Source organism: Tyto alba, unplaced genomic scaffold, assembly GCF_018691265.1.
Source record: "Tyto alba isolate M040663 unplaced genomic scaffold, T.alba_DEE_v4.0 Super-Scaffold_11, whole genome shotgun sequence".
Taxonomy (NCBI): domain Eukaryota; kingdom Metazoa; phylum Chordata; class Aves; order Strigiformes; family Tytonidae; genus Tyto; species Tyto alba.
Genome location: NW_024881273.1, coordinates 3,360,394 through 3,387,314, shown reverse-complemented (window position 1 = coordinate 3,387,314; position 26,921 = coordinate 3,360,394). Strand labels below are relative to the sequence as shown.

The 26,921-nt window shown below is 52.6% G+C and overlaps 1 protein-coding gene across 6 annotated transcripts in view; it reads right to left on the bottom strand.

Annotated features, from left to right (window-relative positions):
• The window catches only part of GPSM1 (G protein signaling modulator 1), an 81,996-nt gene that overhangs the window by 2,514 nt on the left and 52,561 nt on the right, over positions 1-26,921 (bottom strand). For 3 of the 6 annotated variants that reach the window (XM_042786745.1, XM_032999558.2, XM_032999564.2), the window contains 3 exons: positions 25,240-25,419; positions 3,246-3,405; positions 47-255 (listed from right to left, as the gene is read on the bottom strand). In XM_042786745.1, coding sequence (XP_042642679.1) covers positions 47-255; positions 3,246-3,405; positions 25,240-25,419 — 549 coding nt within the window. Of the gene's footprint in view, positions 1-46; positions 256-3,245; positions 3,406-9,775; positions 9,982-21,003; positions 21,126-25,239; positions 25,420-26,921 lie in introns of those variants that run through there. The other 3 variants (XM_032999565.2, XM_032999566.2, XM_032999563.2) reach the window with 3 other exon arrangements.

The window sequence follows — 26,921 nt, the reverse complement described above, 5'->3', positions numbered from 1 at the left end:
GAAACCAGTGTGTGTCCCCACAGCCAGCCCCGTCCCGCGCTGGTACCTGACACTTCATGAGCATGTTGAAGAACTCGTCCCCGGGCTCCTGGGCATCCCCCTCCACGCGCAGGTGCCCCAGGTTGTTGTGCGTTATCCGGAGGCCAGGCAGGTTGCCCACGTTGGCACGCTGGTCGTCCAGCCGTCTGCTCTGGGAGCTGGCGATGAGATCAAAGAACTCCTCCGTCTGCGGAGACGCCATGAGGGAGGACTGCGCTGCGAGCGGGGAGAGGAGCACACACCAGGGTCACGGCTCTGCCTGCTCATGCCTGCGCTGCGGCGCCGCGTTCCGCAGAAAGCCCAAAGCCTCCTCATCACCAAAATCACCATTCAGCCCCCCGGGCTGCAGCCCAGCGCTGGTCTGCGTGACCGTCAGCATCTCCTTCCACCCTGCGCCGGGGAGCAGGAGCGATGCCGGCGTCGGCAACACAAGCGAGCAAAGTCAGACCGGCAAAGCGACAAGCGGAACAGGGGGCAAAACCTACTGCCCCGATTCGCAACCGCTCGCTCCCTTTTCCAAAGGCCGGGGCTGTGGCGCAGCCCGTGGTACCCGCCTCCCTGCACGGCCCTGGGCTGCCTCCCCAGTGCTGCCCTGCACGCAGGGTGCGAGGAGCCTGCCCCGCACACAGCTCCCTTCAGTGGGACCCTCTGCCCTGCCCTGCCCTGCCCGGGGGAAGCAGAGGAGCTCCGCTTCAGCAGACCTGCAGCTTCCGTGCCCAACCGGAGCGCAGCTCCCCCCAGGGCTGCGTGCGCTGCCTCCAGCACGCTCCCTGGACAGCAAACAAAAGAACACATCCGATTTATGGGGCTGGGCTGTGAAAACACTACGGTACACTCCGGAGCGTGCCTCCCGCAAGGAGCCTGCCGTGCACGCACAAACCCAGCAGGCAGCAGAGTGTTTGCCTCGACAGGGTGAAGAGCAGGACCTCCTGTAAACATCTCCCGCTGCTGCACCTCCCACGAGGGGCTCCCTGCTATTTACTGTGCTTTGGCCAGCTGCGGGAGGACCCCAAAGATGCCACCTCAGCCCGGAAGATCCAGTGCCCCAACATTAACCGCTGTCTGTGAGCGATCACCCTTGTTTCCAGCGCAACTACAGGCAGCTTCCACCGCTGATTCCACTCTGGTTTCCACCTCGAGCCGAGAGGCATCGAGGCACAGATGCCGGCAATTGCCGGCGAGCTCAGGGCTCCCGAGCGCTTGTGCAGCTCGGTGACGGGCAGCAGTGCCTCGCCCTGCAATACAGGTGGGTAGTGGGCAAAGCCCAGGCTGGCTAAACCACTCACCTGGCAAAATGTCCTTCCCAGGCTGGGCATCACGGGGGGCGTGAGGAAAACACCCGTGGGATCTGGTTCTTAGCACACAGAGCGGAGCCAGCCTGGGCTCTGCCTGCCCAAGGTGGGGGCTGGCAGGAGCTGGTGTCAGGGGGTTCCTAGTCCAGAACCTATACGTATAACCTATACTCTGTAAGCCCTTGGGGGGAATATCCCATCCCGACACCCACCACCTGGTGCTTTCCAGCCGTGGAGTGGAGCACTGGAGGAGACGTCGGCCCCGCACGCAGCGTCCCCCGCGGAGCTGAGCGACAACGGGACAAAGGGAGGATTTTCCAACACAGCACATGAGCAACGGCAGAACCTCGGCAAAGCGAGCGAGTCAGCCCCCAGCCCTGGCAGCGCTCGATGGAAAGAGCCGTTTGGCTCCTGGCAGCTGCTGGGCAGCGAAAGGCTCCCAAACAACAGACACTGCGCTCAGGATGGGGGACAAGCAAAATAAAACTGTGCGAAACCCGGCCCGACTGGGGGTTGCTGTCCCAGTGAGCACAAAGTGCTTGAGCAGAGAGTGCCCCGAGCCTCCCGACATGACGTGCTCTTTTTAGAGCCCCAGCTTGTGGAGTTGCAGAAACACGTAAAAATCTCAGTGCTGACGCAAAGATGAGTTTCTTTCCCTGCAGCTCACAGAGAAACCTTGAAAATAACCTGTCCGAAAGGCTCAGAGGCCAAATGAGAGCTGAACAGAACAAGCGCCTACTTGTACATTCTTTATAAAGCTTCGTATTTTAAACTCAGTCTCCTAAATTACACATCTGTTAAAGCCAAACACCCTTCTGTATCAGAAATGTGTGTCTTGAAAAAGTGATGCTCATTTCCACCCTATTTTTAGAAGGTAAAAGCCTGCTCACCTCGCAGCCAACCTGCCTTCCTGCCACAGCCTGACCCTCCCTGCACTGCCCTGCTCTCGCTGCCGCCTCGGTCCCTGCTCCTGGCCCCTACTCTGAGCACTCGTGTGCCGCAGCTCTCGCCGCACTCGGGGGGATGTCGGGGTCTCCTCCTCTCCTGGTTGTACTTCACATTCATTTGGAAACGAATAAACAAATCCATCGGTTCAAATGAAGTGTTTTGAGCCCTTCGTGATGGTGCTTAAGAGTACATGTGTGACCTGCACATTGTAGTGCTTCTCTCCAGCTTGGTTTAAACAAAGGACCTCGGCACCATATCATAAAAAAAGACACGAAACCGAAGCACAAACACAGACCTAACCTGTCTTTCCTGTCCCATCTATTTGTCAGACAGCTTCCTCAATTCATCCCTGTTCTTCCTTCGGGTGAGCTAGCTGTCTGCCTGCTGGAGCTCCTTACTGTTTATCCATCCTTCTGGCTCCTCTGTTCTTACACAGAACCTATCACCACAGCATCCAAGAACTGTACAAAATCCAGTTGTTTTTCCTCCATGGCAACACTATGAGAAAAACTGGCAATACTTGAGCCTGCCTGTGAAAGCCTGCCCCAGCCCTCTGCCCCAGCTCTCCAGGCTCTTTCAAGGCTCCCTCGGTAATGACCATCAACATCTTCCTCCTGGAGATGCTGGCAGAGGCAGAAGTCCTCGTGCCAACCTCACTGTTCAGAAGGCCAGACCTTCAAAAGAGCCGTACTGAAAAAATCCAAGTATATTTTGCATTTTTCTTGCTGGTTTACTCTCCAAGCCTTAATTTGTATTCTCCAGCCTTTCCCTCCGCAACCATTAACATAAGAATGTTTCTTTCTTCCTTAAATAATGATGGAGATTGCCAAAGGACTGCTAAGTTGAGAGAGCTGAGGCTTAGGGAAAACATTGCAAGATTCACAGTAAAACCACGACAGCTGGCCACACCACGGGAGCAGCATCACCCCCACGGTGATAGCGACTTATAAACGCGTCGGTGCTTACATATCCGCTCTTCCAGGGCAGGGACCGGTGTGGCAGCCGCCTCTGCAGCCTCCGATGGGCATTCTTCCAACGGGCAGCGCTGATCATCCATCCGGTTGCTCTGGAACTTGCTCAACAGGTCAAAGAAGCATTCCTCATCCGAAGGGGTCCGGTTGATTTTCTGGAAAGGCAATAAAATACAGAAGAGAGTCAGAACACCTGAAACGACTCCCCGTGTCCAACCGTTCTGTCCGACGTAGCCTCAGCAACGCGTCGTGCCCTCTCCTGCTCTTTCAGAGCCCGGCTCCTGGCTGTGCCTGCAGTTTGCTGAGCCCCGCAGCCTGCAACCTGCTGGGAATCACAGCTACGTGGTCCCTCTGTCCTCCCGGCTCTGACTAACCTCTCCCTTTTTCTCTTGCCACCCTTCAGCATGGACAATCTAACCCCATCGTCCTAGAGGAGGCCACGGGCAGAGCATCGCGAGGTCCCCTCGCCCGCAGGGATCCCTGAGTGGGAGTGGGGCGAAGAGCTGCTCTGGGACTTGTGCTCCGTGAGACTGGGCGTCCGTGGAGAGCTGCGGCCCCTCCAACAGGCCGCTCGTGCTGTGACTGACCCCGGAGGCTCTGGGCACTTCTGCAACCCGAATCGAAGCTGGGCTCCTACCAGTGAGCAGACGAGCCTCGCACAGAGCAGCCTTTGTTGCTGCAGAGAGTCTCGAACGCTCAGAACAAACGGGAGGCTGAAAGGGAAAGAGGGGGAGGAAAGGGGACAGCATTCGCCCCAGCGCTGTGCCGTGGGGAAGAGCCTCTGGGCTGGCCAAGCGGGGTGGGCTCAGAGAGGGACCACGGTCAGGAGCACAAGGGACGAGAGGGAACCACACGGACGCCCTGGCAGACGTGGTGTTCTGTGCCCAGCTGAGGCTCAGCTCCAGCTGAGGCATGCCAGCACTCAGCCATCCTTTCTAACCCGCTAAATCTAACCTTTGCAGGCCACTGCCCTTGCACCCCCAGTGCTTCCTTTCGGTGCTCCCGTATCCTCAGCACACCACTTGTTGTAACAGTCACTGAGCTGCAAATGCCACAAAATTATAAGTTTTTCAGGAAAACAGTTCTTGCACAAGATCCCCAAATAAGCACCTTGCACTAGACAGTGATATATTTAAGTCATGCTGCAGAAGGGTTCACATCCGAGAAAGCCTTTCGACAGCGCTGTGTTGTGTCCAGTTCCAGCACAGAGAGGGGCTGCGTGCCCTGTGCTGGGAGGACAAACCCAGAGTCCTGCTCTGGAGCGGCTGGTGCAGTAGGAACAGCAGATCTTTCCAAGGAGCCACTCAAAATGGGATATAAAGTTAGACAGCAATAAGAGGGGCATCTGCCAGGTTCAGGAAGGGTCCCCTGCGTGCTGCGCTGGTCCCACCAGCTGCTGGAAAAAAATACCCCCAACAGAAACCAACCCAAAACTCCTACAACTGGGTCTGCCTGTGCTAAGCTATCTTCCAGCACAGGGTTGGGGAAGGCCAGTCTGGGCAGGGGCACCGGGTCCCTCCCGGAGCAGTGCACCGAGCCAGAGAGATGGAGGGAGCACAGGGAGAGCCGGCTGAGAGCGCCGGAGCTTTCAGCGGAGAAAGGGATCTCCTGGGCTGGTCGGGAAGCGAAGCCCCTCTCCCAGCTCTGCTGGCGGCCACCCAGGGTGGCCCGAGAGCCCTGCTTCTACACACGCAGTGCCATTCCCAGCAGAGAGCTCTTCGCTGGGGCAGGGGCACGCAAAGACCTTCAAGGGAGGTCTGCAACGGGGAGAGACTTGTGCTGACAGGGTTAAAGCCGCGAGTTGGATTTGGTAAATGAAGGAAGACAATTTTCCTGTATGCTAAGCGAAGCAGATGAGATGCACTCAGCTTCTATTTAGGGCAGCGTCAAAATTAGCAGCGGGCCAGAGAGGAACATTAGCAATGTGGGAGCTGATCAGGGAGGGGAAAAACCCTTCTCACCTCTTTCCACGTGCCGATCCGCTAATGAAACCAGCGGCTCAGATGGACCCTCTGAACCATCAAGAGTTGCACCTTGGAAATCAAAGCTTGCTTGGGCTTGAACCAAGGAGGAACTACATCTATCACAGCCCTGCTATGCTGGCTTGCGTGACCCAAATTTCAGGCTAGAGGAGGAAGCCTGCTCATTCACACCAAGCCTCCCTCTCGCCTCCCCGCAGCCACACAGAGTAAATCAGAGCAGTCGCGGGTCCACAGGAGAAGTTTCGCCTTGCAGGGAGCAGCCGGGCAGCACGTTGATCAGAGCCCCCAGCTCGGAGCTTCCCCCCTGCAGAGACCAGATTCCTCTGGGGTGCGTCCTGCCAGGGACCCTGCAATTTCACCTGTCAGGATCTCTGCTCAAAACGTGCCCGGGAGAGGAAAGGATGCTCTGAATTAGTTGTCAGAGCAGCCGGTGCATGCGAAGTGTGGGACGGGGCTGGCTGCGTGCCTGGTACCTCCCGGTACGGTGGCACCCAGAGGGGCAGGGGGCTGGTGCCCACGGACCAGCATCAGGGTTTGCATGTGCGGCGCCAGCCCGGGACGCGGGGTGCTGCAGGGCCCATGGCAGCACCCGCTGACACCAGGCTCCCTCCAACGCTGCCCCAGGCCTGCTCCTCTCTAATTAAAATGCCCAAATATGACAAGACACGGAGTGCTTGGCTCCCGCCACTCAGTCTGCTGCTAGCCCCGAGGAAGGAGCAGCGAGGGCAGATGGATGCGCAATCACACCCTGGGGCCCACCATCTGCTGCTGAGCTGTGCTCGCCCAGGGCTTGGAACATCCAGGACGGTCAGGAGGCTTCCCGAGAGCCAGGGCATCCCCAAATGGGGCTGAGCAACAGTCCTGTGATAGCACAGACACACAACCGCCAGTCACCACGGGCCCAGGATTCAGATCCTTAACTGATTCCTGGGCAGCAGCTTTGGCTTCCAGACCTGAGACCACTTCTCACCCCACGGCCGGTGTCCCTGCCTGGCCTCATCCCCCATCCTCTGCCTCTAGCATCAGAACTGCCCAGATTCTGCCAACTTTTATTTTCCTCTGGTCAGCCAGCCTCCACTGTAGGCAAAGAGGCAAATCAACCCCATTTGCACTGGGCAGAGGGACCTGGGGCTTTTGCTGGCACCTGGGGGCTGCTGGCACTGCAGAGACCCCCCCTGGGGCAGCTTTGGCTGCAAACATGCTCACCCTCGGCAAGGGCACGGAGACACACACACCTCTCCCCACACAGGGACAAGGACAAGCATGGAGCCTCTGCTCCTGCTCCCAGACCTCGGGCAGGACAGGGACTGTCACAATCCCAGGCAGGCGGAGGTCCCGTACGTTGGGGTCAGAGCTCTGTTCCCATTTCCCATGAGCGGTATTTCCACCTGGACACTGCCGGCTCATCGGAGAGCTGAGCAACCTGGCTAAGGACAGCCTGGGAGCAGGCCTCCCTCACTGGAAGGAATCCAGGCTTTTGCATATATTTATTTGCTGGTGGATGAGCAGGCTGTTTAACCTGCCAGGTTGGATCCAGGATGTGTAAAACACAGCTGAGGTGTTGGAAAGGCAGCAAAGAGCAGCTGTGGGGAGCGGCAGGGAGCTTGCTGCTGCTCCCCCCCTCTCCCTGCAGTGATGCTGCCCCAGGGACCCCTCTGCTCAGCCGGGACAGGCGGCTCTTCAGGAGGGGTTGGGGGAGCCTGGTGCTGGGGCTGCCCTAACCCCTGCCTCTCCCAGGCTTGAGCTTGGTGCCCTGCAGAGTACAAATGTGATAAACTCTCCCTCATGCTAAATAAAACCTTTCACAGTCTCTGGCCGAGAAGGTCGTGGGCTGCCTGGCTCTGCCCCCTCCGGCACAGGAGTGCAGGGCACAGACCAGCATCTCCTGCGGAAACCCCTCAGCCTGGCTGCTCTGGATGTACAGGTGAGGTCAAGGCTGAAGCGATCCCAGGCAAAGCAAAACAAAGTTAGAGCAGACTCCTGTGCCTAAACCCCCTCGGCCATTTTCCCTCTGATTCAGGAAAGCCATTAAACAAATGTAGAAGCCCTAATTGCAAGAACTAAACCACTTCCCAGCTCCCAACAGCTCCCAAAGCCGCAGCTCACAAATGTCCCGCAGGGTTTCCATCTTGGATGCCGCTGCCCATCAGGGTCTTTGCAGAGAAGAGCCTTTCCCTAACATGCTTCTGCTCCCAAGCTCCCTCCCAGGATTAGGAGAGGACATTTTAATTATTTCCATGCTAGTTTCCCATGGCGTTCCCATGCCTGAGGGCCCTGTGGAGCAGGGCATGGCGCTCCCTGGCAGGCAGACGAGAGGGGTCCTCGTGCCTGGCCCCACACACACGTCAGTCCAGGAGCAGCAAGTCCTGGGTGGGAGCAGGGCAATGCCACTGGCATTGCAGCGTGGGCTTTCTGCTCCACAACGCTGCTCCAGGCAGCACCCTGTCCCCAGCCTTGCTCTGGCACCCGAGCAGCTGGCCCTGGCTCTGCTCCCCCACCGCACACCGGCACCTCCGGTTAGAAATACCCTCAACAGAACGACGGCGGCTTCTCCCACCGCTCCCTGCTGCCCCCAGCCCGGGCAGAGCCGGAGGGCTCCCCGAGATGCAGCAGCAGCCAGGGTGGGGTGCAGCTCTCCCCTCATTCGCTGCCGAGCCCCACCAAAAGCCCATCTGGTCATGGCCATGAGACAACACGCTCCTGAGTTGCTGTGGGCCAGGGCTCCAGAGGCCCCCCCAAGGACCACGGCAGATGATTTCTGTGATGGCAGAGCCACAGCACGTCCCCCGGCGATTCCTGCCACTGCTAGGAGCCAAATGTACCCGCTGTACCATGCATGGGTTGAATGTCCCCTTTGAAGGGAGCTTCACCCACCAAACCAAACCGCAGATGCTCTTATGAGCTACCCAAAGGACCAAACCTTGTTCCTCTGTCAGATCAGCCTCTCCTCTCGCAGCTGACGTCCCCACAGGGCACCTTCGGTTCCTCCCTTCTCCTCCAGGCTCAACTTTTTGCAGACCTGCCCCGATGCGGCACAGAGCCACCAAACTCTAGAACTGCTCACCCCAGCTTTGCCCAGCCCTGCGAGGGGGACAGCACTGCTCTACCTGTGGGCAGGACCTGCTGCCCAGCAGCGGATGGACCCCAGTGGGTCTGGCACAGAGGATCCAGTTCAGGAGCTGCTGCTCGAAGGCACCTGGCTCTGGTGTGTGGGCCAGGTCGGAGACGAGGTGAGGATGAAGATGAGGTGAGGATGGCAGCAGGTTCAGGGATAACACAGCAGTTTTTGCCGTTACTCCCTCAAAGAGCACTGCCTTGGCATTTAAAAGCATCCACCACAATTCCTCCTCCTCACCTTTCAGGGAGGAGACAACCTCGATACGAAGTGACTTGACCAAGTCCCACAGTGACGCAGTGGCAGAGCTGGGACAGGACCCAGCGATCGGGCCCCCAGGGGCCAAGTTCTCAACTGTTGATGGTTCTTGGAAAAATTGTGCCCCTTGTTCTAGCAGGTGCTTATCTGCCCGCGGCCTGGCAGATATTCATTCCAACACATCTATGCCCGCGTGCCATGCCTTATCTGCCTCTCCCTCTATAAACCAGATACATTACAACTGCTTACCTCCTCTTTTTTCAAGGCAGCCAACCTCAAAATCACCAGGCAGGAGCAGGGCTGGGGTGCTGCTGGTGACTGGCAGTGCTGGGAGCACTTTATCCTGCTGCCTGCCAGTCTCCTGCACGCAGCTTTTCTTTATCCCCACATCACTCCAACACCTCATCCCAGAGGAACCCGCTGTGGGGGCCAGCACTCCAAACCCCCTCACCTTGCAGGTACATCAGGCATTGAACTAACTTCCCCACCTCATCGCTTCATCTGGTGAAAGGCACCAGAGGAGGGGTTTGCAGAGAGCCTCCTGGAAGGCAAGGGGGCACTGGAGGAGAGGAACGGAAGAAAAACCCTGGCCAAAAGCTGCAGCCTCTTTTACCAGGAGGTGAAAAGTCTGGAGCATCATCTCAGGGCTCAGGGCTCTCCCAGTCCCCAGCCACCAACACCTCGGCCGGAGTCCCCACTCCTTGATGAGACTGTCATCTTCAGAGTCAGAAAAGCTGTTCAACTTGTCCACTCTTTGCTGAGGACAGCACTTCCCTTTCGATGCCAATCCTCAAGCACTGCTGCCTCACTCCCTCCGACAGGCAGGGCTGGCTGGCAGACACCCCGTCCTCCCCCCGTAACCACGACCAGGCACAGAGAACCACCAACCGCACTCGCCACGCTCCGCTGCGAGACAGCAGCAGACGCCCGAGCAGCCTGTGCATTGCTTGCATCTATTTCCCAAAGAGTTGCAAAAATATTAATAATAAAAAGTTCAAACTGAACCTACCTGCAAACTTTAAAACAAACAAGCACGCACAGGCAATACTGAAGCCCCGGCCTGAGTAAATCTCTTTTCTGTATCTACCTCCTTCTCTTACCCCCGATCCAGCCTCCCATTTCAGAGGACATAAGGGAAACACACACAAAAACCGAGTTTTACTTACTGACCTCAGCAGCCAGCTCTTCCCCAGGCTCCAGATTTACATGTCCACAGGCAAGAACAACCCTCACCTCGCTGGGCAGAGGCTGGCGACGCGGGGCTGCCGCTTCAATGCTCCCCAGCTACCTCTAGCAGGCAGAGCGAGCTCCCCCCAGCCCCGCTCCGGCTGCCGGAGCAGATTTATGCGGAGCGCGCAGCCATGTGCAGAACGTCGCCAGCCCCGATGACCCGCTGGGTGCGAGATGCAGCTTAAAGCGACAGCCCGGCTCGCCACGCTCCTCCCGGAGTCACTCCCGTGCCCTTGCACGAGGGGGTGGACTCCAGCAAAGCGCTCATCTCTCCCTCACCTCGCTGCCACGATCCCGGTGTTATTAGATGATGCTCTTAAACACACAGTGGAGCTATGTGAATATTTAGCTTTCCTTCCACCTCCTCACCTCCTACCCACCACACACACTTTACCTTAAAAATAGATTGGGATCAATTTTCCTAAACTACATCTGCAAACACACTCAGCTCTACAGGCACACGCACCACGACAGTAAATGCACTGTGCACATACAGACACAATATGATCACTCAGATTTAAAGCACCAAAATACTGAAGGACCATTTTTAGCTCCCGATAGTCCTCCGGCTCCTCATATTATTAGATACATGATTTTTTTTGTCTTATTGCAAGATCCAAGGATGCTCAGGCATAAGCATCTCTTAATTTAAACGTACCACTCTTTAACAGAGGGAAATTTCTAATTGCGACGTTTTAACCATGGAAAGATGGAAATGCTACACAACAGCCAAAGAGCTGTTCTTACCTCTCATTTGTGAAACGCAAATGTGAAATGTGAATTTATGACAGTGAAATGGGTAAGTGGAAAGAAAAGCAGCTTGTCACAGGCCACCTGGCATGGCAGTGGTAAATGGGGACAGAACCCCATTGGCACTCTCAGCTCTGTCCACACTGACCTCTTACACTTCACTCTCATTTTTCATTGCAAAAGTAGGAAGGATCTTTATCCTGGGCAAATGCAGTTTTTGGGGAGTGCCCATGCCTTTTCATACCAGCAAATTTATTTCCAGGAGTCACACGGTAATTAGAAACATGGAAACTGTGTGGACTCCTGGCTCGGTACCTGGCCCCTGCCCGCGGCCAGGCTGCGCCCAGGGCACGGCGGGCCTCAGCCCCCAGCCCCCTCCTACCCCCAAGGGGGGTCGAGAAGCCTCACTGGCCTTCGTAACGATCCTGGACCCCAGGGCAAGGTGTCACAGAGGCATAAAGCATCTCCAGAAGGGAAGCAGCAGGGCTGGGGCAGCCACGGTCGATCTGGCAGACGGGGAGGGGGTCGGGTTGTGCTCTCAGGCAAACACAAGCTCTGAAGCAACAAGTGACAAAAACATCCTGTGCTGACAAGCCACGGGCAGAACTGCCACAGTGGGGATGCTGCAGACATGCAAGATGGATCCTCCCGAAGCACCAGTGATGCTGGCCAGGATCTGTCCGGTGGGGCAGCCCCATCTGTTGTGTGCCAGGCAAAGAGGCAACTCTCCATCACGCAGCAGTGCGCAGAATCCCAGTGTCAGGACAGAGATGGCAAAAGGCAATAACTCTGCACCTATTTTGTTCTGGTGTGACACACTATGGAAGGCAAGAGACAGTTGGGGAATTGGCCCCAAACTAAGCTGCTGCCTGGGGAGCTCACATACTAAACTTCAATTTAGTTTGTGATTTAATTTTTAAAAATGCTACAGCAACTGAGAAGGGGCAAGGCACGCTCGGTGAGGGGACACAGGTGCTGCCGCAGCTCCAGTGAGCTGAATGTCTGTGCCCCTTGCCTGAAGAGCTGAGTTGAGACAGCTACGAGAGGGGGCATCTGAAGCTGGTATTGTGGGTGAAATGAAGAAGACGGGTATAACACCAGAGCAGAGCCCACACCCAAGAGGTCGGTGCTTGGAACAGGGAGAAGAAATTACTTTTTGCATCTGGGTTTCGGGTGCAGCAAAGGAGAGCGTGTGAGACATCCCTGATCCGCAGAGGGACCACCTGCAACTTCAGACTCCAGCTCTCGCCAGGGAGCTGCGGGTGTGTGCCTGAGCGTGCCCTCGGCACACGCATGCCCTGCAGCGTGTTTTGCAAACAGCACAGCCACAGCCCCTGGTGCAGACCATACACACACTGCTCTAACACAGGACGTGCGCACCGCGCTTCCCTTGTAGGATGAAATTATCACCCTTACTTGGACTGTTTTCAAAGGTTTTTTTTTCCTTTAAACAACTTGCCCACTCATCCCTATAAACGCCAGTGCTAAAAGCTGGTTCTGTTGTTAAGATTTCAAATAACTTGGGTTTTATTGTTTCAAACAAAATCAAAATAACTCACCCACGCTCCCTCCTTCCCTGTCACAGTAAATACTGACCTGCTGGGAGCATGCCCTACTGCCATACACAGCTTAAATCCATGCTTTTGGATCAATAGCAGGTGACACTACCATTTTTTACTTTATTTTGAGACAGCGTGGCATGCCTGCATGGGTGTCTGGCTGAAGTGTTACTGACACCTCTGTTACTTGCAGTGCCAATTCAACTGCCTGAAAGATAGTGCCACTGTGCTCAGATTTGGCCACTTCGTGTAATAACCTTATTAATTCTGGATTTACACTTTTTCCCCAGCTACACTGTCATCTACCCTGAAGTCACAGGTCAGGTAGCCAGCCCTCACTGCTGAGACCAGTGCATCCATGGCATGGAAATTACTTCTGGTTTCAATTTAGGAGGCAATACATTAGTCAGTGTATTCAAACAGTCCTCAAAGAGCTACAGCAATACTCTGTAGTTAACGTAGCAACTTTTCCACATAGGTTTTGACAGCATTCACCACGCCAGGCCGGGTTTCCCTGTCACCATCTAACAGAAATACACAAGCCTAGATTTAGCACCTAAAGCTTAAATTACTAACCAAGTTGACAAGTTAAAAGAATTATCATTCCATGTCAGTCTCTCCAGTCAACGGAAGAAGATGGGAAACTCCAGAGGCCAATTTGGGCCGTCAAAAACCTGGAACATCCCTTAAATACCAAAACTGGGAGTGAACCTGAACTGCTTGCTCGAAACGATCCAGGTTATTGGCAGACGCCAGCAGCAGTAAGTTCTTGGAGCGTTACCGATGCTCACCCTCACACAGCTGCGGTACCTGTCCGTGCACACTGTAACACACCCAAGCAGCAAAACACGATGCTTTAGCTGAAACTAGTTGCAGTGACTTACTTTGCAGTTGGAGGGGGGTGGAACTAGGACCACGCTCAGCTGTTGAGTCTCAGCTGAGCAGCAGTAATTTGCTAAACTGAAATAACTCCATTGCTTTAAAGGATATAACCCATATTCTTGATTAATTAGCACAGAAGCCAAGGTTAACGTATAGTGCTCAACTCCCAGTCACCTACTCTATCCACTAGACTGCACCAGCACCTCCCCGCTTCCAGCCCTACCAAGGAGTAGGAGGTGATGGAGGAGACAGGTGCCTGTGAGCCCGCTGCCAGTGAAGGACACGCTCCTCTTCATCGATGGAAACGATCCAACGCTCCCCCAGCAGCAGATATGCCCTCCTCCCCACAATACACTGCACTCAGTGCATCTGAAATTGGAACCTACTGACAATTTGCTTTGAAAACGCTTTGCAGAAAAGCCTACTTGTCTCTGGATTGCCAAAATTGTGCCGCTTTCTTGAAACACACTTTTATTTAGACACCTACTTGCTCTTAGCACAGCGCTGTTTTAAAAAGCAGCTGAACAGATGCAGCACCTTTACCAGGGGTGGCAACGACCGGGTGAAGTTAGTTGGTGGATCTGCACACACCCATCTACATTAGCACACATAACGCACATCTAACCTTCGTATAAACATTCTTCACTGCAGCAAACGCCCAATTCTTAATTATTATTTACTCATATTCCAGTAATGCCTGAAGGCTGCGTTCAAGATCAAGGCCTTGTTATGCAAGGCACCCCACAGAACACGAAATCCTGGCCCTGTTGGGGGCAGGGAGGATCCTGGGGCCGGTACCCATGGGTTTACCTTCTCAGTGATGGTCAGACACAGCCCTTCTCGGAAGAGCTTAAACAGGTAAGACAAAAATCACATGAAACCCAGGAACAGCTTCTCCTTATCAGCAAAAAGCAGCTCTTGCTCTGGTACATGCTATTTAAAAGGGCAAGATGAAACTACACCCCGTTTGGGGAAGGCAAAGACAAGGAGGCTGATTTGCTCCACATGACAATGCCCAGAGAATACCAGGATGCAAATGGCTTTAGATACAGGCAAAAAAACCTCCAAGGTTTTTTCTGCACATCCCAGAGGAGTCAGACCTCCTGCACCCAAGCATATTCAGCGGTCTCCTCTGCTGGCTCTCAAGAGAGGGGTGCACCGATCTGCAGAAGCTACTTCACCCTCTCCTGTAGTGTAATGAGCATTGCAGGGAGCTTCAACTCTTGCTATGGCACAGACACCACGATCCAAGATGGGAAAGCTGGACCCATGGGATCATTCAAGGCCCTTCTCTAATTGCACATTTCCCCAAGAAGCTTCCCCAGCAGTCCCCGCACATGAAGCATTTAACTGGGTTCAGCTCTCTGCCAGGTTCAGGCTGCAGTCTTCTGGGGCCACATGGGGAACAGGAAAGAGCCGGGGGCTCTGAAAAACCATTATTTAGGCTTTTTTAGATTAATTGGTGTTAATTGCCTTGGGAGGCTCAAAAATAGCACTGCTAATGGGAAACGTGGACGCAGGCTGAAGGTGATGTGTGAGCAGAGGCTCGTGACTGCCACATTCACCCCGGACGCAGGTCGTGCCCTGCCCAGCGGGCAGCCAGCAGCGACTGCCAAAAGCAGGGAGACCTTTTCCTGTCCAGCTGGGATTTGCCTGCCTGCACCTCTAAACCCTGACACCCCCCAACAACTGCATCCACACTCATACCAGGGAAGAGGGAGCCTTTTTATCATGAGTGGTCCACGAACCATCACTTGGAACCTTCCTCATTTCAGGCTCCTTTGATTTATGGATTCACATCCTTCTCCTTACTCCCACAACTGTGGAGGACCATCGGTTTCCTGCACATAGTCCAAGCACGGACACAAAGACAGCCCAGAGAGACCCCAAAACCTCTGCTCACCCCGAGCCTATCCTAAATCCAGCAGAGAGGACTGGCATTGGATGGGACAGTGTCTATCCATAAGCAATGGGGTGGAGAACAACAGTCAGAGGAGGTGACTGTCCCTCACCCGGGTCATTGGGTTCTCTTGCCTGACCATAAAGGAATGCTGGGGACAGACGTGCCGGTGATGGACGAAGGCAGCGGGGTGGCCTCTGGGCAGGATGCTCAAGTGACCACACAGGACAAGCTGCTCACAGGCTGTGATCTGGGCCTCCCCAAAGCTGGGCAATAACAGACAAAAGTCAAACTTGCCCCAAGGTTGTGCTGTGTTTGTGTCTTCTGGGAGAGCCTCCAGCACTGTAGCCCTGTCCAGCAGCTGGTAACAGCTGCTATCAAAGATAAGGTACAGACAAAATAGGTCTAATTATACAGGCTCCTGCATTGCTACAGGTCTGTCCTTACATGAAGCCCAAACCCCATATTATTAGGGTGCATTTCCCTGTTTCTAAATATAGTTCCTATAAAGAGAAACACAAGGTACTGGTACAGAAAAAATTATCTATGTAGACCCACTGAGCAATGGAAAAGCACACAGCACGGCTCCCGCAAGCACAGCTCCCTTCCCAGCCTCAGTCCATCAGGTGCTCCCTTACTTGCCAGATCCCACCAGTCACGGCTGGGAGCTCAGCCCCCGGCGCTGGCATGGGTACAGGTCACTGCTGGCACCCCGCTGAAACACCGGCACAGCCACGCTGCCTCTCACACTCGCATTTGCCTGAGCAAAAGACTGTCATGCAAGAAAAATAAAACAAAATCCCCAGTCACCAGAGGCCCCTGTGTCATCTGGTGTCATCACAGCTCCAGTGATTTAAGCAAGTTATGCTGATTTACATCCAAAGAGAACCTGGACTTTGATTTTTTTTTTTTTTTTTTTAAGCTCCTCTGGCATGTGCAGTTTATTAAATGTGAGAGGCCGGAACTGTGAATGTACAAAGTGCCCCAGGCACAGCAGAGACCCTAGAAATGAATGAAGAGTTCCAGACTTTGAGAGAAGTCAAACATTTGGAGTTTTATTGTTCTGGGTCTGGCTTCAATTCATTCCTCTTTTTAATATTGTTCTCTTTAAAGTGACAGTTTCTAGGAAATGGTGAGTGTAACATCTCTTTTACTGTCTCATACCACTTGACGCCTGACAATTTGCCGGGAGAAAAGGCTACACAAGGAGGAAAGCAGACCACAATTATGGCTTCAAAGTGCCAATAACTGAAAACTCAGTTACAATGAGTCAAGGGAAGAAGAATGTATTTTGGTAGCTTGGTTAGTCAGCTCCAGCCTAGACCACCGGACTAGCCGGTCTGCAGACTTTCTGTCGTAACCTCCAACAAAGGGCTGCTGGGGGACCTTGGACAACCAGTTCAGTTTTTACCTCCTTCCTAGAGCAGGTTCCTCTGGTAAGAGGCTCTTTATTATAGTTTTCTAGCTCCAAAACTGGCCTCCACACTCAGCCAGTTATGGATGGAATATGTGGTCTCAGATGTGCTTTCATACATTCCCCTGATCCTCAGCCCAAGGGATCCGAGAAGCATCCAGACCCTGGGGGTCCTTGGTGTAACTTCTACAAATCTGAGGGCTTGGGCAGCCAATGGACACATGGGGTAGCCAGCACCTTCTTTTTTCTGTGAGTGGTTAAAGCACAAGCATGGGCTTGTGTGAAATCCTGCCTCCTATCTCCTTTTCACTGCAGAGCTTTGATTCACAACCTGACCTCAGTCTGGGAGGAGAAAAACAAGGGACAGGCCTAGTGGGAAAAAGCAGAAAGAGGGTGTCCAAGCAACAAGAATATTTCAAAGACAGGAAGTTAAGGAATTCAGCTTTATCTCTGTGACCTTAAGTACTGAAGTAACTCATCAAGGACAAGGCCTAGGGCTGACACACAGGCAGAGAGGCAGCAATGCCTCTGCCTGGCTTCTGTTCAGAGCAAAATGTGGGCAGGACACTGCAAGGGCAGCTCCAGGACCAGCCCTGAGCAAGCAGTCCTCAACCCATTGCCACCCCAGATAAAGGCTACTGATCACACTGTGGCCTGCACAGATACCATCTGCCCTGCCAACATCAGTCCTGCCCTGCCGAGCGCGTGGGAGTTATCTGCCTCTCAAGTGGTGACAGGTTCTCTTTTCTACTTAGCTTTTGTCCTCTGTCTCATCTGCAGGACAAAGAGGAGAGAATAGTTAACACTTGTCTTGTGCTGCACAGCGCATCTTGTCAGGGTCAATTCTCCTGCTTTAGCACCCAAAAGGGTCAAATGTTGACAAGTGACCCAGAGATCACAGTCTGGCCTTTTTCCGGGTTAAATTAATAAACGTCAGAACCATTCACTGCACCTTCAGGGGCTTCATAGCAGAGCAGTCATTTTTCCAAAATAATACCAGCATCAACTGCGAGGCTCCTCGGTGCTGAAAAGCCCATTGCTCTGAGCAGAGACACCCCTGGGACCCGGCTGCAAAGGGTGGTTAAAGCAGCCAGTGCCTGTATCCTTCTCATAAGCAAAAGTTGTGGGTAGAAGAGATAATGACTGCTTCTCAAATGAAGGCAGGCAGCTGTCTATATTGTGCCCAAGGCGTCTCAGGCAGAGCCTCTGGACTGACATTTTGGACTCTGCAGGGCTGATTTTAAGGAAGCCTCCCCTCTGGCCACCCAGATAAGCCAGACAGAGGATGCAGAGGAAAAGCCTTGGACTGGCACAACATGGATCGTTGTGCAGGGAACCGTGCACAGCTCCTTGAAGGCAGCTGGTCTCTCACAAAACCAAAGCTCAAGTCAGAGTTGTCTGAAATGCAGGTGCCATCCCCAGCGAGAGGCTCCTGCCTCACCTCTCCCTGCCAGGGACGCTGCTCCCTCCCAACCACACCTCCCCAGGACCAGCTTTTCTTCCGTGGGATACGGAGGAGCCTGGCAGGTAATTCTGGCTTTTACTCCAACTGTGTATGCTAGCCTGCGTCCTAAACCTGCCCCTCTGCATGAGAAAAAATAACTTAATGAAGGATCATAAAACCATAAGCCTCATGTAACCGCTTGTGCAGCCCCGGCCCCGCACACCGGAGCTGTGTGGTTCAGTCCCCAAGGCACGACACTCGCCTGCAGCAGAGCCTGCAAGGCCCAGCTCTGCCGTGCCTCCCTCTCACTCACATGCTCTCATTGGATAATTACAGAGAAAACCAAGGCAAATCCCAATTTTAGTGCCATTATAAAACAGAGTGGGGGAATTCATTACCTGGCAGCTGTTAATATTTAAGGAAGAAACTGATAATTTACCTCTGAGTCAATAAATGCAGCAGAGGCAGCGCAAGCCAAAAAATGCTATTGCTTTCCCCCCCCATCTCTGTGCAGTTACTTTGCAGAGATTTTTTTACCTACCCGTTTAGCTCTCTGCTGCCCATACTAGCACCAAAGTCCGAGAGAGGAACAGCGTGTGTCAGGCCCCTGCATGGTAAAACTCAGAGTCTTGTCTCTGTCTCTGCTGCACCTCTAGATTTGGGAGAGTGTTTTTTAAATCTCTCCTGGCTCATGCAGCATCTGTGCAACCAGCCCCCCTGAGTCAGAGAAGAGGAGCTAAAGAAAAGAAGGGCCCTAAAGCTTAAAAAAAAGAATCATATGGACACACAGAAAGGAAGGTCAGACAATGTAAGATGACCCTGGGGAGCCAAACAGATCACTGCTGCTTCTCCAAACAGCCCAACTCCCTGGAAGAGCCTCCCAATACCTGTCAGACTTGAGCCCTCCAGAAAGTTTTCCAGCATATCCTCCTGCCTCCAACTAGGAAATATCTCACTCAGCACAGTCTGTCTCCCAGCTCTGTATCTGGCCCAAGCACTACAGAAGGGTCCCACAAACTGAACAGGAAGATAAAGCATTACAAGAACAAGACACGGCTCAGTGTTTACCTGCTCACTTCCAACAGGACTGACACCAGCACAGCAGCCTCCAGGTGTCATAGGAACAGTCTTAAATTTAGCAGCAGCTGCCTTCCCTCTCCCTGACTCCGGCTTCTCTCTTCCTCTCCATCCCCCTTGCTCTCAGGTTCTCAGAGCACGTTTACACCAGAAAGTCTGACCAATGATAATGGCATAATTATACCCATGCAGTTAAACAAAACATAAAGGCTGTGGGGTAAAGGAGGGTGTGAATTCGCACTGCCCTTGCATTGCGGTAGTTTACACATCAATGAGACAAAGAGGCTTCCCCATCTTAAAAGAGAAAGAAGATGCAGACACCCACCACGGAGCAGCAAAGGCTGCCTGGTGCAAACCCCCATGTTCAAGCTCCTGAGGGACTGCAGGAAAGTATCAGTTTAATCTTCTCTCAAACAATACAAGACAACCAGGGAAAAGATGCTTTGGGGCTAGAGCACAAGTTCTGGGAGGAAGCCCCCGAGGCTGTGTTTATCCTGCACCCCAGCGTCCATCCGGCCAATTCTGCAGTCCACAGCGAAGTCACTGGGGATGGATGGGGGCACCCGACATCCTACGCCACCTGGACAACTCCTGATTCAGCAGGGCCAGACAGGACCTCCCTGCCTGGCTCTGCCACGGATGCCACGCTGCCCTCCAGCGCTGCTCCTGGCCCAGTGACACCAGGCAGAGGGTCGACCACGAGCATCTGCTCTGTGCATCGCTCCTGCAACCTGACTGTCCCCTAGGAAATCATGAGAAAGGAAGCCAGCAAAAGGTCTCTGGTAACCGGCCTTTGGGGCGGCGGGGTATGATCTACAAAATTTTCCCTTCTTTTATGGTTGCTTCTCACTGTAATCATAAAAAAAGGTCTTATAAAAACATTTGTCCTAGGGAATGTTTAACAACGCAGCATGCTTGCAAATTGTTCAATGTCTAAATACATCAGCAACCCATCTCTGCAAATCGTCACTGCAATCAAACACGGCTTCTCTTTCTCTTGGCTATAAATGGTCTTTGCTGAGGACAGGGTGGAGGACAGGTTTGAAGAGCAAGGAAGTGCTCCCTCGAGCTGATGCACTCCCCTGGGAAGAGAGGAGTCCAGATGAACAAGACCCTTTCCAGAGCATGGATCCCCAAGGAGGGGAGAGGACTGGGTTTGATCCTTACCTCTCTCCATGATTTTTGCTCCAGCTGTTAGACCTTGACCCAATAAAGTCTTTTAGCCCTTGAACTCTGGCACATGCACAGTCCCACTGACCTCAGAGACTAGCTCAGACCTTAAACACAAGGACCAGAATTGGGGCAGGTCCCCAGCCCCTGCCCAGGCAGTCTTTTCAGGAATACACAGCCCCTTTCCTCCATGGACCCTCTCCTTTTTCCACAGTGGTTGCTCTCTCAGACAGGGGGTTGGGGGATACACAACCTCTGATATTTCTGAAGTGTTAGAAAAATCCCATCCTTCTCGTAACCCTCTAAAATACAGCTGTTACTAAGTCAATCAAGAGCCGGAGCATTATAACCTTCTCCACAGCAGAACAGAGGGGTTAAATTTATGAGCTAGCCTTTGATGTCTACAAGCTTCATGTGGTACAAAACCTTCTGCTTTGATGTTACTTTTAAAGGAGAGGAAACTCAGAAGGTGTGCACTGCATGAGTCCCAGGGAGCACCTGGATCTGGCTGCCCGCGACTGCAGGCACAGGGACCGAGCTCTAATGAGACCACTTTGGCTCAGGGCTCTGCTTCAACAGAGAGAAAATGTGACCAAATGTGTCTCACTTTCACCAGCTTCTCCCAGACTAAACCCACCTCTGCTCTGCCTGTGGAGAACAGGCACTCACAGCCCTGAGTATTCCCACGGGAGCTCCAGATGTGACCTCAAAGGTGAAGAGGACCTTGTCCTTGTCCTTGTCCGTTCCCCAGACCCAGGCAGTGCCGGTCCCTCTCGTCCTGGCAACCACCAGCCACAGCTGGGCAATTTCCCCACTTCATGGAGCCACAGGAGAGTAAGAAAGCCCCATCAGCAACACAACCCCCCCGCATGAGCTCTCTGTTGTGTGCAACACCAGCATCTTGCACAGCAGTGGCAGGAAGGTCTAAGCCGCACAGAGGGATCTGCTGCAGGCCCTGGCACGCTCTCCTACCTTATGCAGCACCTGGGCCATGGCTTCTCCTATCCATCCCAGTATCCCCACGGCTTTGCCAACAGGCTGAGCCCTTCTCCCAGGGCCTGACAGAGCTGCCAGCACCGACAGGATCCTCTCCATCCCCAAGCTCACTTCGCCTCCCTTCACTTTTTCCTGCCTCCCCTCCCCGCTCCCGCCTCCTCCCATGGGGAGTTTCCCAGCAGCTCAGTAATTAGCATCATCATCACCAATGCTAATAACACCACCACAGTTCCTGCCATCCAAAGCTCAAACAACTTTACAGCCATCATCACGCCTCTGTAACCTCCCCAGGGTAGGCAGGGAAGCGGCATTACCCCATCACACAGATGAAGAAGAGGGAGGTAAACAAGAGGCAGTCGGTGGCAGAGATGGGCAGCAAACCTGGGAGCTCTGACTCAGGCACCGAGCCCGCAGAACCTCCCTGTCCCAGGGACCTGCCCGCTGCAGTAAGGCCCTTTCGGAAGGAGGTCAGCGGCTGTGTTAGGAGCAGGACTTATCCAGAGATGACATCGCTCAGTTTGGGGTCTGGGAGTCTTGGGATGAGTTTTTTTCCTGGGCATCTCTGCACACATCCCTTCAGTTCCCAAACGACCATAGGAGAGCAGCACACAGGACTGCGTGCAGTCTGAGTTCAGGCCTTCTGATGGGACGGCAGGTATTGTGGCATCCCATAAAAGCACCTTAAATCAACCATTAGAGCTCACCTCTAATTAAGGACTTGCTGGATTAAAGACGATTTTTGTTTTGAGCATTCACTAAATGTGGAATCTGGGGGGGATTCTTGCCTGAACAGCCTGACCAGGGAAGGATTCTCTTCCATCTTGGGTGGGGTTTGCTACATGTGATTTAAAAAGTCTCTCATGGATGGGAATTACAGCTTTTCAAAAAAACCCACCCACACTCCCACACAGCAGACTGACGTGGCCCTGGTAGCCCTCTGACAGATGGGGACAAACACAGAACACAAGGCAATAGGTTACTTTGCTTTTGGCAAGTACCTGCAAGATGACATTGACTTTAAATGTTCTGTGGTCTGGCCTATGCTCCAAAGTCAGGCTGGCATAATTGTCACCTGGGAACACCAACACAAAACAAAATTCACCTGAAGTGACCCAGCCTCATCCACCAGAACATACTGCAGAGACCTTCTCCTGGCAAGAGAGCCCTTTCTGGAGGATATTTAATGTGTGGCAGGGCAGAGTCTGAAGACAACCAGCTGGTGTAAGCCACGTGCCAGCGAGGCTCTGCTGCCCACAACGGGGCTGATGGACCATTTATTCCTGTGCCTGGACAAACGGCACACACGCAGCACCACCAGGCACTGAAGGGACCAGGGCAGAATTTCAAATGCCTCCCAAGCCTCTCCAGCTCTGGCTGCTGGGGACCTCCTGGATTTCTGAGGCTGTTTCAGAAAACTTTAGGAAAGGGGATATAAATACACCTGCCTTCACTTTGTGGGTGCAAGGGCAGAGGCAAAATCTAGTTGGGATTCCCAGCCTTCTTGGTAAGGAAGGATGGTAGGATGCCCTGCCAAGAGAAATACTGGGAGGCTTTAGTGTCCCACCTGCATTTTGCCAAACAAACTCCCCTCTGCCATTTAGAGCATCTGCCTACAAAGACCACAACCCCAATCATGCAGTGTAACTCCGTGTATCTACTGCCCTGAAGAAAACCCCAACGAAACACTTGTCACTGTCATTTTTATGGGATATGGTCTATGGTCCATTAGACACCAAATAAGGGGCACTCTTTAAAGACAGGCGGGCACCCTTCTCCTCCAGCCACGAGCACCATTGAATGCATTGACCTATTCTCTCTCTTGAGATAAAACCGGACACGTTTAGTGTCTGCAAGGAGGAAGATAGCATTTTTCATTCACACACTGCTGCTCTGTATATCTTATTGAATTCATTCTATGCTGTTTTTACTACCATGTGCACCAGGCATGCCTGAGAACTGAACTAAAAATGGACTCTCGGGGCTCAGCTCACAGATCCGAAGCAAGCAGGGAGCTAACACATGCATACTGCAAAGTCAGGGCACACAGGGAGGAGCCCTTGCGAGAACAGCTGGTAAAAGAATCAGGCTGCAGCAGTCAGGAAGAGCCTGAGCCACCCCTCTGCAAGAGCAGCCCCTGGGCTTTGCATCCCTGTTGCGCAGTCCCCCATCCCCTGAAGGTGGGGAGGAGCAGCGTGTCCCTCTCCTGCTCACACACTTCCATCAGAGTCGGGAACAGGACAAACCCCAGGCGTATGAAAGGCATCTCCTGTGACTGGAGCGTGTATGTCTACATTTACTCTTTCATGGACATTCACCAAAACCCTACGTGTACTGTCACGAGGTCACTGGTGGTTGGCAATGTCCCTTGGGGCTTTTCTTAGACACCACTTGTGTATTCACAACTACACTCCTGAGGAATGCTTTTTGCCTTGCTCTTGATGGCTTTTGTTTGGTTTCTGGCTGAACGTCTGAGTTAAAAATACAAGGCTATTTCTGGCAGAAGTAGGGGTTTTTTTCTGCCTTTCTATTGCCTTGGATGCCCCTGTGCTGCTGTCTCCTTTCTGGCTCAGATGAGCTTTGTTTTCCTTCTCAGTGATCATGTTTGCACCGGTGAGCAGTAGGAAATGCTTTTCCTATTAGAACATTTCCACAAGCACTGTTGGGAATGAAGAATGAGCTCAGAGAAGTCTAAAAAAAAAAAGAAAACCACCAGTTGGTGTAAAGATCCTGTCTCCAGTGGTCAGAGAACTGAAAATCAGGAACGTCTGTGGTCAAAAAGGGATGCGTATATGCGCACACGCACACAGGTACAACAGGATATGCTCTCCTCGTGACCCACAGCCCAGGAACAAACAACTCGCTGCTAGAAACACTTCCAAGCATCCCCACTCTACAAACAGGCTTCATCCCAAGCTCTGCACCTCAGACCTTTTCTTACCCAGCATGAAAATATTTTATTTTGCTTTTCTTAAATGCCAAGAAAAAATAGGCCTATCTTTCCTGGCTTGGATTTATTCCATCTAGAATCACTGCATGATCATAGGACTGTGCTAGTGTGTTACAGCCTCAATATAAAGCAAGAGCCCAAATACTTTCAGACACCCGTGCAATCATTAAATCTTTGCTGTTACGCTCCATCTCCTGGCAACAAAAAGCTGAGGACTTGGGGCTTCTCACTTGAGATCAGTGAGTTCAAATACCTCCAAGCCCCCTCCCACGATCCAGAAACATGCCATCGTTTGTGGGTGTGATCTGTCTCCAAGACCAAGAACAAACCCAACACAGCTGCAGGCAGCCTCCCCGGTACATTGTATTTGTCACATGTCACAACAAACATGAACATAACTGGAACATAACAGCCTAACAAACAGCTCAATTGTTCAGGCTAAAGACATCAAAAAAGCATGTGGAGAGCTTTCCAGGACATGGATCCCCACCACCTTCAAGGGAGCCAAGCACAGACTGAGTCAGAGCTCTTCAACACCCAACACAGGACTTGCTGCATGCCAGTAACCCATAAATCACTGACATCAGGGCCAGCTTCTGATCTTTTGGAAGCATGCTACCCCTAACTTGCCTCCAAAGAGAAGCTCCCAGACAATGGTTTTCTACCATCTCTGTCTAATGATTGATGAATTCAGAGACCACTGCACGTTGCCACTCTGGAGACCATCAATGTGATCAGGAGAAGAGACGGAACAGGACCTAAGGTCCCGTATTTGGCAAAGGCAACCAGCATTTTTGGTTGACCATCAAAAACATGAAAAGGCCTCTGTATCTTGAAAGCAACAAGCCCACTCCTCATCAACACTGGGAGGCTGATCAAAGTCAGGCTCCACAAAGCAAGGGGTCCAAATTGCTGCGTTTTTCTGGAATTCAAGGCCTCACATCCTGACAGTCCCAAACTCAGGAAAGTTCAGGTCTAGAATCACATCCCTCAAGATAAGGTTACAAATATCACCACTAAATACCAAGGTCTCATAAACCAGTTCATGATGGAGGCTGGTACCACTGTTCTGTTAAATGAACAGTGATGCTGAGGTTCAAAAAGGCAAAATTATTTGCGTATAGTTGCCCAAATAGTCAACAGCAGAGCTAGATGTAGGCTTTGTTTTCTACTGCCACCCCCATACCAGGTTAGAAATGAGGTAAGAACAAATATGCTCTAAGAAATTCCCAGATCAGTACTGGAGGAAAAAATCATCTTCCTACCGACTGTGACACCTGGACTCGGACTTCACTGGTATCCAGTGGCGATGTACTCGACCCCTGGGACTTTCTCTCTGAACTGGATTGGTGCTCCCGGTATTTCTTTGACCTTGCAGGTAGTGACAAGAACTCTTTTCCCGAGATCTTCATGTCTCCCACGTGATGGCTGTCCCCATTCTGGTCCTTGGGAAAGCAAGAAACAGACATTGCGCAAACTGCCTGTCTCAGTTTTACATGGAGATCTGCTGGCAAGCATCTACAGAACAGGAGACGCACAGAAGCAAGAAGTTAATGTGGAGTTTAGCTGGTGTGAGTTGCCGCTTGTCATATGCAGGGTTGAATGAGGACACTTTGTCTGTCTCTGCAGCATGTGATTTTAATGAGTGGAGAGGAAGCATCACCCAAACAACACACAGCAGTCAACTTCTCCACAGGGAGAAATAGCATCCCCTTAAAAACCCTAAGAGCACAGGTAGAAGCCTGCCTGGTTTATTTACAGACATAGGAAATGATGGATGAAAGGTCCAGAAGCAGTCACTGCTGCTAGAGATTTCTGGCAACTGCACTCATAGAAACCTCTTCCAAACAGAGTGGCAAGTTCATTTTGTCCAAGATGCCAAACTCTTGGCACAAGTCCCTCCACTTGCTGTATCTTCACTTCTTCCCCGAGCCCAGCTGTGCAGCAGCCCACACCAAACCACGGATAACCCAACCACGCCCCAGGGAACACGGCTCTGCTAGGTGCTCCACAACATTTCCCACCTCTAGGATTTGACTCCCAGCACAGACGGAGCATCACCTGCCTCAGTGTCTCCCACTGTCTTCAGCAAGAAGGGCCTTACCCAGTGGTTTCCTAAAAGGCAGATTAACATGAATGGTTGGAGTCCCATTCACCTCTTTTGCTCATGCTACCAGAAGCACGTGGGGACTGCAGGGTAACATGACTAACTACAGCAGATGGTTACAGGCAGTCCCCTGTTCTCTCACTGCTGTCCTCCTTTGGTCTCTTAAATGCTTGTGCTCAGTGCTCACATGGGCGTATAAAATATAGGATTATCACCCCTGTGTAACACATGGGGAAATGGAGGTGACAATCTCCTGAATTTTAGTTTTTGTCCCTTCTCACTGCAGTTCCTCACCTTGTTTTTCCAGGTCCTGCCCCACACCTGGCTCCTCCATTCTCACCCTCCTTCCTGTGAGACACACAGAACTCTATCCATTCTCTGTCAAAAGACTCGAGTTAATAGACCTGCCTATATTATCAGAAAAGCCCCATTACAGTTGTCACACAGATGAGGTCCTCGTACAGAAGCACCAGCAGGAGTATTCAGCGTTTAGCTTCAAAGATACTTATTAAAGGCACCAGGAACTTTACATGTAACCGGTGGGAACTGAGTGCTAAACCTGTTCGATGCTTTGTGCTTCAGTGTTTCCAGGCTGCAAACCACTTCTTTATCATACATAAAGCACTGAGGGGACTCCCCGGGGTGTCCTCACTGCAGCAACTACATGGAGGTGAAAGAAGCTCGAGCACAGCTCAGGAGGTGACCCAAGGGCCCACGAGATTGGGATTTAAAAGCACATAGACTGAAAAGCCAAGGATACTGAGCAAGATCTGAAGTCACAGCACACCAACAGCACAGTGGGATGCCGTAGACAAAATTACTTTTCCAAATGATTGTTGC